Raw genomic sequence first — 13,872 nt, forward strand, 5'->3', positions numbered from 1 at the left:
AATATTTGGTGGGAATCTATAAATGGAAGCCATGGTCACCAATAATCATCATGGCCTTATCAGTATCATTTTATGCCAGAATCACCTTATTTTCTGTTCAAAATGGCAAATCAAGAGAAAGAACAGTTAAATGGCATGGGTGTAGATTACTCAGATTAGAATCAATATCTGGCATTATCCTTGTCACAAAGTTGGAAGGCTGTGAACTAGATGAGAGCAGCATTAAATGGACTTGAAAGTGATTACATTTTCAGAACCAAGGAAGGACCATTAGTGGCTCCAGATCAATTTCAGTCTGTGAGGGCTTCCTTGGGGTGAATACTTGGAGGATGAGTGTTGAGAACTATGCTGTTTATCATTTTTATCACTGACTTGGAAAACAGATGTCATAATTCTCCAAGTGGTAGACGACATAAACCTAGGAACTCCATCTCGCACATTAGATATCATAGTCAAGATCTAAAATGGTGTCAGCAGGTTAGAAGATTTTAATCCACTAAAGATGAAGTTTAAAGAGGTAAATGTCAAGTTTAACATTTGGGTTCAAGGAATCAATCTCACCACCGCCAGAAGCGAAGCACAGGAGTTTATATGAAATTCCTTTAGGAATTTTAGTGAACTGCAAGCATGATGTTCATCATATCATGGTTCCTATGACTTGGAAGTCAAGAAAGTGGATATGCTCTGTATGAACTCAACTGGAGTGGCCAGGACCAGCAAGCTAATGGTACAATTCTCCTGGCCAGGTCTTTTCCAGAGAATTGTGTTTATCTGGGATAACACCTTTTAGGTAAGAAATTGATAAATTAGTAAGACGACAACGCCTTCTCTAAGGAGTGATCCTTAGGCCTTCTTCTCAGGCCTTGACTGAAGATATTTAGCCTGAAGAAGATGAGACTTAAAGAGGACTCAATTTCTTCCTTTAAGGATCTGAAAGTTTGTCATATTATTACAGAGGGACAATTGTATTTTTGACTGAGGGGCAATGATTGGGAGTATAGAAAGGAAAATTTGTGTTCAATATCAGGGTTCAAGGAAACACATTTTCTAATAATTAGGATTAACTAATGTGAACTTCCTTTGGAGTAATCTATTCTCTCTCTCTTTCTCTCTCTTCCTTTGTTTCTGCTCTGTCTCTCTATGTCTCTGTCTCTGTCTCTCTTCCTTTCTCCATCTCTCTCCCTCTCCATCCCTCCCTCCTTGTCTACCTCCTTCTCTCTTTCCCCCTACCAAAGTACAAATAAAAATTGTACATAAACTTGTCTGATGTTCTGTAAAGCAGAATCTAGTTTATGTATGTGTTGGGATAATTAGTAGATAGATGATAGAAAGTTTTAATAAACAAACCATTGAAAGGGATATAAAGACAGATAGATGATATAAAAAATTTTAACAGCCAAGACAGTCTCTGTCACTGAAGAACTTCCTTTGCCATTGGCAAAGACAAAATATAAAGGGAGCAGAGGAGAAAGGAGGAAGGGAAAGTGGCACATGTGGTGCCATGGCACAGTGGTGTCTGAAAAGTAACAAAGAGATCAGATTTCAAACAATCAATGGTAAATGTCCTTTATATGTTCCCTGACATCCAGGGGCAGAATTCTACCTTGTGGTGAGAAGGGGATGCAGATGCTGACTGGAAGGCCAGCAGGATGGTAGCAGGTACCAGGGACAAGGAGGCTAGAATGTTGTGGGTGCAGTTAGCAGGATTTGACTTTAATCCTGCCTCAGATACTAATGACTGTGATCCTGGGCAATTCACTTATCCACTACCAGGCTTAGTTTACTTATCTATTAAGGAGACTCAACATAGCACCTGCTTAATAGTATTACTGTAAGGATCAAATAAGATAACAGAAAATGAAGTGCTTGGCAAACCTCGAAGCACTACATACACACACTAGCCATGTCGGGGAGGGGGAAGGAACAAGCATTTACATTGCCTCCTTTGAGCTAAAGCACTACACTAAGTGCCTCACAAATAAATGGGCAAGGAGTGATGTGGAAACATGGATTCAGGCAAGACCAGGAGAAAGCTTCCCTAAGGGAACCTGGCCTCCCAGGGGTTGTGAGGGCAGGGACTGAGGACGATCTCAAGAGCACAAGAAGCAGGCAGAGGAAGGGAGAGAAGAGGGAGGTGGGCTGCCAGTCCATTCTGACTGTGGGATAACCCAGTTCTGAGCTTCCTGAGAGCAGACACTGATGGATGATATTCTTGCTAAGCTTCCCAGGACCAAGTTCCTACTGAGGCTGTCAGAAAGATTTGTGAATTTTTAGTTATTCTGCTGTGGTGGTTTTCTCCTACAATGTGCGAATCAGTAGGATTTTGCTTCAGATTCTTAACTGAAACTCGTAGCTACTGAATTTTTAATGACTTCTCATCATCAGGCCAGATTGCCAGTCAAGCATCTCAGTGGCCCACGTTTGGAAAACATGCTTGGAAGGAGGCTGTTGAATTTTTTTTTTCCTGGAATGAGTTAAAATCTCTCTCTTTGGAAGACAGAGTAAGTGAGAGGGGAAATTGCTACCCCCCCCTGACAAATCACAATGTGTCAAGAAACCCACATTTCCTGGCCCTTTACATTACCTCTCACTTCCACTTCCCATATGACGAGAGCCTTCTTTTTATGATGGTCAGATTCATGCTCAGCACGCCTTCCAAAGACTCAAAATCTCCCCCAGACTTGGCACCCATAAATGGGGCCAGTTATAATATACATTGACTAGAGATAGGAAAAAGCTCTTTGGCGAGTCTCTTTGCTTAGACAACGTATTAACCTGATGCTAGTGATTACAGTCTTTGCTCGCTAAATTTGACACTCTTCCAGGTGTTGCTGGGCTCTAATCTTTAGGCTTTCAAGTTAAATTTTCCATAATAATCTTTTTTTTCTAACTGACTCAGAACTGCACATTATAAAAGGCATCATTAAAATACAGAGAATGTGGCTCCCCAAAGGAAGGTGCTCAGAGAACACCATAACTAACATTCTGAAATTCCCCTAGGATCATGCGAAATATTTAATTGGTTATCCTTTAATTAATATCCACCCAGTAAATCTTCTGCAATCTCCACGGGATTACCGTTTCCTTTCAAGGACTGATGAGCCCACTTTTTATCTCCATTATGCAATGGCCTTCCATTGCATGTCTTGGACAAACTCCAGATTGGAAGAAGAATCCTCAGCTCTATGAGGCCAGAATAGGATTACAACAACAAACTGGTTTTCCTTTTCTGTTATTTATCAGAAAACTGTAGAATTCGGTATTCTGGAGCTTTCTAAGGTTTCTTTAAAATCATGGGGGCACTCTTGAAATTCCCTTCTCTAGGAGGAAAAAACACCGCTGAGAAATGGGACAATTCATGTGTTTGTGGATTGTAGAACATGCTTACCAAGGTGATCCTGGGACGGGCGTGGATGCCACAGGTTTATTGCCTCTAGGTGAGCTCTCATCTCCATGCATTAGTAGAGCAGGGTCCTTTACACAGAAAAAGAAGGATATTGGTAAAGAGGAGAAATTAGCACAAACACAGGTGATGTTATGCCTGAAGAACAATGCCATGCTCTCATAAAACAGGCTAAAGTAGCATCTATGAAATCATGGTTCTCAGCCCAGTCACAGCAAATCAGAAAGCACAACTCGTCAAGGACGCCACAACCATCCGGGGAACAACACCTTGTAAATATTCCAGGCAAACTTATTTTTTAAGTCATTGGCAGGAATTATCTGGATTGGCAGTGCAACGCTGGGAATGTCTCTCTGGAAATGGAGAAAGCCATTGCAAGCCTGGAATTCTCTGGGGATGTCTTAATGCTTTCAGAACAGAAAGGAACTTGGAATTCAGCCTCCAAAGGATATGGAGTTTAGTGGCCCAGGAAATGAAGTTGGCACTAAACACTCAGCCTTGAAGCAGCCAGGCTTCCATAACATAAGTGGGCAAAGAATGGTGAGATGACCCTGAAGTTACCTCCATGATAAAAACAAAGTGCAGTTGCCGCTTCAAAAGCAAACTGATCAAAGGCATAAAAAAGCCAAACAGAAAAACAGACCGAACCCAAAATCTCAGTAGGGATGGACTCCATCAAGACAAGTGCATTGCCAACATCCACCTCCCTCCTGTCAGCCCTTCAGGAGAATCCTGAGAAGAAGGTTGATTTCCGGGAAATCTCTACAACATGGCAAGCATAAGAAATGGGAAATACCAAAGGAAGGTCATGAAAATGGGCTGCATCCCACCCTGTCTTGGCTCTGAAAGGAACCATAAACAGATTAAAACAAGTTATCCCTTATAGATCTCTTCATTTCAGTTCAAATCTGCCTTAAAAGACTGTCATTATCAAGGGGCAAGCAGTAGAAGATCAAGGTCTTGGATAAAATGTAAAGGAGTCTTTGACTTAGTATAAATGTAAATAGTAAATAATCTGGTATTGCCATCTACCTAGAAATCCCCTTTAGTCATAGAGACAGTTTTTCATTAAAATGTTTTATAAATGATACCTAAGCCCAGGGAACATACCTAAGCCCCATTTCATTTTAAAATATATTGAACTTTCTAGATATGATAAAATGAATGCCTTTCTATCCTATGGGTGATTCAAGATTTTTAGATTTTAAAGAAAAATGTATTTAAATTTTCCTCTTAGACTTAAATAAATCAAAGTTCCTAAAGGGAACATAAAATAGGAATCAAAGCAAAAACAACAAAGAGATTAAAATATGGACATATTTTATTCTAATCTTAAAATGGAGGAATCTAAAATCATCTATGAAGAAAATTTTATTTTATAAAATATTCAAAGGTCAATGAGGTTCTAAGGGAAGCAGCTGGTGACACTGTGAATGGAGCAGCAGGCCTAGAAGCAGGAAAACTTGAGCACAAAACCAGTCTCAAGCTCTCACTAGCTGTGGAATCCTGGACCCATCACCTAACTTTTTTCTGCCTTAGTTTCCTTAACCATAAAATGGGGATTCACCAGCATCTTACTTCCCAGAATTGTCATGAGGATCAGACATGCTACATGGGATGCTATTTGTGCTAGCATTTAGCTCAGAGCCTGCCACAAAATAGAGGTGCTCCTTTTAAAAATGCTTATTTCCTTTATCCATCGATCATGCGTCTCGCAAGAGGGTACAAATTGTGCAAATGGCAGAGAGAGGATTCGGTGATTTTTTAAGACAGGCAGGAGGCACCACTTGGCTTGGCATTTTGGCTGCCTGGGATTTTATGTGTTTTGGACATATTGGTAATAAAAGTGGTTAAACTTGCTATCAAAATAACGCTTCATTATGAAGTAATAAACATCTTCCAGATACAATGAACAAGAAATTATTTATTAAAAGCAGGAGAAAGGTTATTTGCTTTAATTAACATGGGATGTGGGTATAGATGTTTATTCAATGCTTCTAGAGAAATCACCCATTGGAGAGAAAGAGAAAAAAGAGGTAATTTGCTATGATGTTTGTGATCAATGTCTGTCCTTTAACATCAACATTAACGATTTAGAAGTAGTAATTATGGGCACATATGATGTTAAATGGAGAATATTTATGAATACAAGTGAGAATAGAAATATTCAGGAAATGGACTGAAAAGGGAAAACATACCAAAAAATCATGTGAATATTTTTAGGGAAAAATGACATCTTATTAGAAACAACTAGGAAGAGAAGTGACAGATAAAAGATACAGTATCTTCTGTGTTTCAAATATGATGATGAAAACACTTCTTTTGGATTGCACAGAGGGGATAGAGCTTTTTTTTTTCCCTTGAAGAGAAGGGAAGATTCTACTCTCTTGTAAAATATTTGTAAATAAAATGCAAATGCAATTCTAAGATCCTCCATTTGCAAAAGGATTAATCAGCTGAGCAATCACCAAGAGGAAAAGGCATGGACTGCTTTCCCCTCTTCTTTCTTTTCTCCCTCCCCTTCCCCTTTTTCTCTCCTTGGCAGTGGCCAAAATGGCCAACTGGTTGTCCACATACTTGTGAGACCGGCCTTTTAAGAAAGGCCCAGTCTTGTGCTCAGAGCTTCCTCAATGCTTCCCAAGGGGCTACATCCACACAGAGTTTGTATACTGCTCCCTGGCTCCCAAGAAGCAGCTTCTTCCCCAGGAAAATGTAATGAGAGCAACACTCATTAAAGACTACTGGGGACATATGTGTGTCTACAGGTAAATCTTTTTAATAATTAGAGCTGCGTTAAAGTGGAATGGTGCCCTCAAAGGGAGGGTGATCCATTCTTCAAGTGACTTGTAGAAGGCAGCTAGCCTTGAAATCAGGAAGACCTGAATTAAAATCCAGACTCAACCATTGTGTGACTCTGAACAAATCATTTAATCTGTTTGTCTCAGTTTCCTCATCTGTAAAATAGGGATAATAATAGCACCTACTCCTCTGTAAAATCAAAGTGATAATAATGGTAAATTGCTTAGCACAGTGCCTGGCAGATAGTAAATGTTAAATAAATGGAAGCATTATTAGCTACTAGGAAAGAATCTTGTCTAGAGGTCAAATGGAAAAGATAGGCACCTAAACTATGTGATTTTGAAATCTTCTTCCTAGGCACTAAGGTCTATATGTGAAACTTGCATCCAATCATGTTTGTTCTTCCATGTACCTGTGGGATGGAGGGTGTGGGTACTAAATGCCAAGTAGCTGCTTTTTCCAGCTTCTGTTGCACAGAAATCAAGTGGAACTTGTGAGATTCTTTGATTGTCCACTGTATCTGATTCTTATTCTCAATATTTTGGTGGAGATGACCCATCCCTGTTCTTTCCCCCTTATTATATTTAATATTATTAAAATTATATTAATAATTATAATAAATAATAATTATATTAATAATAACTCCCAGAATCCTTGCTCTGAAAAGGAGAGATTTTGTGCAAATATTTTTGGGTTGCTGTTGTTATTATTTATTTGATCATTCGTCATTTTATCTATTTGTTTGTTTGTTCATTTATTTTGCCAAAAATCAAAGAAGGAAACTTGAAATAGATGAAAGTTGCTGGTTCGACATTGAAGGAATTCAACATTCTCAAATAAATAAAGAAGTTCAAACTCATGAATTGATAAACAAACCTTCTCCTCGCGGTCTTGAGCTTGAAGCTGTCTCTCTGTGTGTAATATCAGTGTTGGGGGACAAGAGGATCTTCCAGGCTCTTTGCCTTTATCTGTAAATGGACAACAATGACATTACAAAGGGCTATGAAGTGTTTGAATGATTGGATGAATTTTCTTTGTATTAACTCAAGGTCCCCCAAAACAAACCATGCTGTCTTCATTCAGGTCATTATTCCCACTCTTCCCTCTAAAGCAGGGAACAACCCTGAGGATCTGAGAAGCGATCCTTTCCCTCAACTTACTTGCACTTTACTTCAGGCAAGCACCTCCAAACTCAGTGTTTTTTCTTCCTATCTTCCAAGCGCTTCCTTAGATCTATTTTTCCTAATTAAAACACGGATTTGTCTTAATTCCATTCTGGCACACAGTAAGTACTTAATAAATGATATGTCGACCTGCTCCACTCAGATGTGATACAAAAGCTCCTTTTAAAATTTGGATTTTGTAATAAATGTTGAATGTTACCCACTTAAGAAGCAGCAACATCAAATTTTCAGGTCACTATTGGTTTTATTTCCTTTGATAAGAATGAGCATAGCATGATAGAAAGAGCAAGGACCTTATATTACTTAACCTTTCAAGGCTTCAGTTTCCTTATTTCAAACATGAAGAGATTCCTTATAATTTTGATGTGTTATAAACCTATTGCATACATGTTTTAAAGACAAAATCATAGTTGTGCATCAGAAAAAAATATTTTTTACGTTACAGGAGAAAATTTTTAGCTTCTGCAATTTAGTGGAAATGTAAGATCTGTATTCATAGCAAAAGCCTTAGAGAGGATTCATGAAAATGAAAATGTTCTTTTCTAGGGACTCCACCTGCACGGTGCTAGTGAGGCGCCAACACAGCATTAACTCATAAAAGAGGAACAAGCCAGTGCATACTTAAATTTCAGACCCTGGGCCGGTGCTAATGAGAGAAGGGTTCCCTGAAGGTGATGAATTGTAGTCATGCTGTCTATTCATTCCATAAAGCCAGAAGGCAAAAAGGAATCCCAGTCAGATGGGGAAAAAGCACAGATACTAGCTTGGGAGAAGTAAGACTTGAAGGAACATCTTCTATGTTTAAAACAAGAAAGAAGATTTCCTCAAAAACTTGGTCATCTTCAACTGCACGCATTGTCAAGCAGTCTGCAGGCAGTGGCTACACTGATACCAATTATAGAGAATAAGAAGGGAAGGAAATTCTATGAAGAATATAAAATGAAAAATTCGGTGCATTCAATAAAAAAAAATAGGCTTAGGAGAGAGTGGGAACTGTAGTAGAAATTGTGGCTCAGGCCCCTAAAAGAGAGAGGAAAAGGCCATGCACTAGACAAAAATTAATGCTTATATAAAGCATGGCAACTTCCTTTCATAACAGATTCAGGAGGAGGAGGAGTCAGAGCTAAGTAGTAGATATGGACCAGTGAGTTCATGCAAATTCATCCAGTCTACATCATCTAGCCCACATACACACCTAACTTCATTCCTAACCCAATTGTACCCTTGCACTATCTTGCTACTTCCCCTGTCCCCTGCCAAACATCTACTTTTTATCTCCTGCTCTGGCCATAATGATCAAGACTACCATCATAGCTTCTGAAATAGTCAGAAAATAATTGTCCAATGGCTCCATTCACCAAACACAAGAAAATGCCCCCTTCCCCTAAACACTGTTCTGTCTCTATAGCTTTCTCTTGGGGGTAGAGCCTATCCCACTTTTGCACATCCATTCCTGGCACTTAGCATTGAGTTTAAAACATTATCAATTGTAAATAGTCTATTTGTTTTCTCTTATTCAATTAACACAATTCTATAAATTTATAATTTAATTCATTTATTCATTCATATACGCACACAAGTGATTATATTTTAAGACGTGAAATTATTTGCTATCCTCATGGGAAGACATATTTCAATCATTTGTCTCTGCATAGTAAAGATAATGACTAGTTAAAGAAAGAATCAAAACCAATACCAAGAGAGACTCCTGTTTCCCAAAATAAGAATATATCAGCACTGACATATTAAAAAAAAAATGCTGACATTGGAAATGGAAAAGGGATGGAAGAACAGATATCAACCTTGATTACATCCACTGCCTGAGACAGTTTAAGTGATATAAATCAATCAATCATCATAAGACCAAAAATGTCTACAAACTGTCAAAAACTTGAAGTGTTCCATTTTCCATGGCAATCAAAGAGTTTAACAGAAAAAAAAAAGCAATATTGCTTCTTAAACTGTTTCCAAAAATCATAGAGGAGGATTGATCATAGAGAGCCATGAGTTGTACTGCTTCATAAGTCAATAAGAAACAATGGAGTAAAAAATACGATTATATAAACCTAGACAAATGATCCAAGTAAGTAAAAACATACTAAGGACAGTTTAATATCTGACACCCTAGATGATTAAATGAATCAAGTGATTTTATAGGAACCAAAATAACATTTTATAGAACTTCCAAAATTCACCATAAGTAAAAGATTGGTGGGGCTAAGTTAACCAAAAATTTACCTGATAAAAATGTGGAGTTTTAGCAGACTACAAGCTCACTAACTATCAAGTGTGCTATAGGGTAACCAAGCATTCTAATAGAATTTGAGGCTATGTTAAGTGTAACTTAAAGAAATAAAGAAACAATAAGTGCACTGTCCTAAGTTCTGATCAGGTGACATGTAGAATGTAGCATGCAATTAAGCATGGCACTTTAGGAAGGGCATTAATAATCTGGAGAATAACTAGAAGAGGATTACTAGAAGGACCTGGGTAGGTTTGGGAGAGATAGATTTGGGAAAATTATAATGGAAGTCTTGATACCTGAAAAGTTATGACATGGAAAGAATATCAGACATTCAATTTGATCTTAAAGTACACCATTAGAAGCAATCATAGGCATTATAAGTAGAAATTAAGATGGATGGAGAAAAAAACAAAATTAATTCAAAATTATTAGAGGTTCCCAAAAGTATGATGGGCCATTTTGGGAGAGAATGAGTTTTGTCAATGGTCTATGCAATGAATCCTTTTTTTCCCCAGATATAACAAGAACTATTTTTAACTCTGGGGTGGACATGATGTTTGTATATTTTCAATAACAATGGAATTGTTTAATCTGGAATATCAGGGGTCATATAAGGAAGTAGAACTAACATGACAGTAAACTAATGAGAAGAAAAATGGAACCTGGCCACATGCAAACATTGGCATCCCTGGCCACCGGGGACACACAATATTTAGTGAAGACTTAGGGTATCAATCTCTGAAATGGCTGAAAGATCTGAGGACCCCAAACAATGAGAAAAGGAAATCGCAGTAACTAGAACTTCTCCCTAAATAAGGCAATAAAAGAAAGCATTGATAACTAGCGATATAAATGCCGGTTCCTCCCTATCTACAAAGTCTTGGATAGAATTAAATAAATCTCTGAAACACATGTGATAAGGAGGCTTGCACAGAAGCTATTCTAGGGAAGAGCACATTGTGACCATCACAAATGACTAGAAGATATAAAGATCACAATTTAATTAAAAATAAAGCAGAAAACTTTGTATATCAGAAAGCAGCATCAATCTCCTCTTTAACAAGATGCATCTTTTGTATATGACCAAATTCTATAATAGTCCAAAGATATCTGCTTTCATCCTGATTGTTGCTCTAGTGTGGAATCAAAAGAAAGCAACATTTCCTATGTATAAGCAAGTTCTCCAGATATTCCTCCTCAAGGTGACTGGATTCTGCTTGGATTCCGGAACTTTCACTTTCTGGAAAGCAAGAGGATTGAGGGTCTGGGTCTGGGAAGACCGAGGGAACTTTTGCTGAATAGGAACTTCAGACCCATTTGTGCTACTGAGATGTGGCCCTGAGCAGAAGGAACCAGCATACTGGATAAATGCAAAAGCAGCAGGTCAAGAAAGCTGCACTCTCAGAAGGGGGATAGATCTGAGTTTGGGGTTCCTGGTCAGAGGAGAGAGCTAAAGTGAAGCCAGATGCACTATCCCTGTCCCTACCCCCCAGATTAGAGATGCTTACACTAATAATCCTCATTAATAAAAAAAAAAAAAAACCAACCATAGAAACTTACTTCGGGATTAGGAAAAATCAGGGGTCATCTTCAGAAGAGAACAGTGAAATTGGGGAGTTAAAGAATCTTCTCTTCCCCAAAGAGAAATGCTAAATGGCTATCTGCACAGAAAAAATTTATAGAAGAACTCAAATAAAAGACTTTAAGAACTTAAAAAACCCTTAAAATTAAAACAAAATACTTAATAGGAATTTTTTTAAACTTAAGAACCATCCAAGAAAAACAAGAAGATTGTAAAAAAAGAAAGCTAACTAACTGGAAAAGGAGATTGAGTCTTAAAGAAGAAAATAATTCTTTGAAAATTAGAATTGAACAAGGAAATTCAGAGAAGCTATAAGAGATTGAGAAATAACAAAACAAAATATAAAGAATGAAAAAAAAAGGAAGAGAATGTGGAACATCTTTTAAAAAAATAAACAGATCTGGAGAACAGATCAAGAAGAGAAAACTTAAGAATAATTGGACTACCTGAAAGCTGTGACCACACACATACTATAAAGAGTACAGCACCCTCCAAAATCTAAAAAAAAAAAAATAATAATAATGAGGGAGGGAATAGGATAAGGTGGTGATATAGTAAGGTTTGTAGCTTTATGATAGTGAGACAAAATATGTAGATTAATGGGAAAGGCATAAAGAATGGAAAGGGTAGCCTAGAATAATATGGGGTACAGAAGGGCATTTAGATTAATTGGAGTGAGATAAGGTATGTACATTAATGAAAATGGGGTAAAGAGGGAAGAAAAGGGTGGGAGGAGAATATAAAAAAGAGAGACATGGGTAGAGGGAGGACAAGGCAAGTTAAGGAGCAGAAATAAAGTAGAAGAGTTAGCCAGAATAGGAAATAAGAGACACAAACAGTATAATGAGATTCAGGAGTTGATTTGTGTGTGTGTGTGTGTGTGTGTGTGTATGTGTGTGTGTGTATGTACTGGTGTTTAATTGTAGCCTGCATGGAGGAGATGAGAAGGATGAAAGAAGAAAAAGATGAAAGTATAAAGTAAAAAGTTCAGAGCAGAGAATAGAATAATAATCCACAAGATGCAAAGAAAAGATAATCATGAATATAATGTCTTCTATTATGATATATTTTTTCTGAAATGGATTTTTTTCTATATTTTGAATGCTCTCTGATGTTCTGCTGGGCACATGACAATATTTTGTTTTTAATTTCTTTTTTGTGTTTTTTCTATTTTTCCTTTATCTTGAATGTAATTTTAAATATTTAATTTTTTAAAAAATATCTATATTCTATAGGTATCCACAAAAAAAATCACCTAGAATAATGAGTGTGAAGCTGGCCATGGAGTTAGGAAGACCTGAGTTCAAGATAATGCATGCTTCTGTGTGACTGAAGACCAATGCATCGCCAATCTGATTGTATATATTGTACATGTATATCAGTTACCTGATAGCTCTCTGCAATAAATTATAGACTAATTGCTCCTTTCCATTAATATGGATATAGTCTCCTATAACAATGAATAAGAGAATTAGCCATTATTAAGCCCCAATTACAAGACAAGAACTAGGAAGACAGTTTCCTGAGTTCAGATTTGGTCTTAGATATTGATTAGTTGTTCCAATCGCCTCAGTTTCCTCATCTGTAAAATGACCTGGGGAAGAAACCGGCAAAACCCTCCAGTATCTCTGCCAAGAAAACCTAGGTGGGTTTTCTGAAAACCTACGTGGGTCATATTCGACTGAAATATGACCAAACAACAGTGCATGGTGGGCATTGCACTTCCCAAATATCATCATCTCCTTTGATCCCAACAACCACCCTGGAGGCGGGCGCCATGATTATCTACTTTTCTTCATTCAAGGAAACTAAGCTGATATATTGAATAACTTGCCCAAGATCACACAGCTTAGAAATACCTGAGGCTAGATTTGAACCCAGGTTTCATTGACACTGGCTTCAGCACTCTGTCCCTTAAAAGATTTAGCTGCCCTCATTATAATCATAAAACAGAACATAAAACTCCTATCTATGTAAACTGACCTGCTGACATAAATATGCACTTATACTCACATCCTCCCCTACATAGATACAAACACATCCCCCCACTCTCTGTGAATTGCTCCTGGGGATGGCAAAAGTCTATGGCATCCCCTGAAATGTTTCATTAATAGACACTCTTTATTAAGGCCCATGGATTGCACAGCCATTGCTGAGGTGTATGGAAAACCAAAATAGCCTGGGTCTTTTCTGTTCCAAGCTGTGTCACAGGATGGGTATTGCTGCTTCCAACCCCTCCTAGCCCTTGCCTTGCTTATAATCTCTTTGCTTCGCCTTCAAGCTCAGATAATGTTATCATAAAAGAATCCCTGGAGGAGAAATGAGGAATATTTTATGAAAGTGAAAAATCAACAACTTGGGAGCTGTCAATGCAAAAGGACTGAGCCGAGCGAGCCTGGTACATAAAATGCTCCCCACTACGAGCCGACAGGACTCTAATATGTTCTCTGTGAGATTTATCGATTGATCAATCCCAGCGACCCAATGGGAAGGGCCTCCAGATGGCTCCCTGCCCATCTGCCTCATGATCACACCCAGAGAACTAGAAAACAGTGGAAAGGTCACCCGGAAATTTGATTGGGGAGCTGAAAGCTTGCTCAAGAAAATAGACTCGTCAGTTAGTCCACAAGTATTTATTTTATGCCTACAAAACACTACG

General features: G+C 38.0%; 1 protein-coding gene across 2 annotated transcripts in view; it reads right to left on the reverse strand.

Annotated features, from left to right (window-relative positions):
* The window catches only part of LOC100913544 (transcription elongation regulator 1-like protein), a 114,801-nt gene that overhangs the window by 77,843 nt on the left and 23,086 nt on the right, over window positions 1–13,872 (reverse strand). For both annotated transcript variants that reach the window (XM_031957042.1, XM_031957043.1), the window contains exons 2-3: window positions 7,079–7,170; window positions 3,389–3,474 (exon numbers count right to left, since the gene is read on the reverse strand). In XM_031957042.1, coding sequence (XP_031812902.1) covers window positions 3,389–3,474; window positions 7,079–7,170 — 178 coding nt within the window. The remainder of the gene's footprint in view (window positions 1–3,388; window positions 3,475–7,078; window positions 7,171–13,872) is intronic.

Source organism: Sarcophilus harrisii, chromosome 2 (assembly GCF_902635505.1).
Source record: "Sarcophilus harrisii chromosome 2, mSarHar1.11, whole genome shotgun sequence".
NCBI classification, from domain to species: Eukaryota; Metazoa; Chordata; class Mammalia; order Dasyuromorphia; family Dasyuridae; genus Sarcophilus; species Sarcophilus harrisii.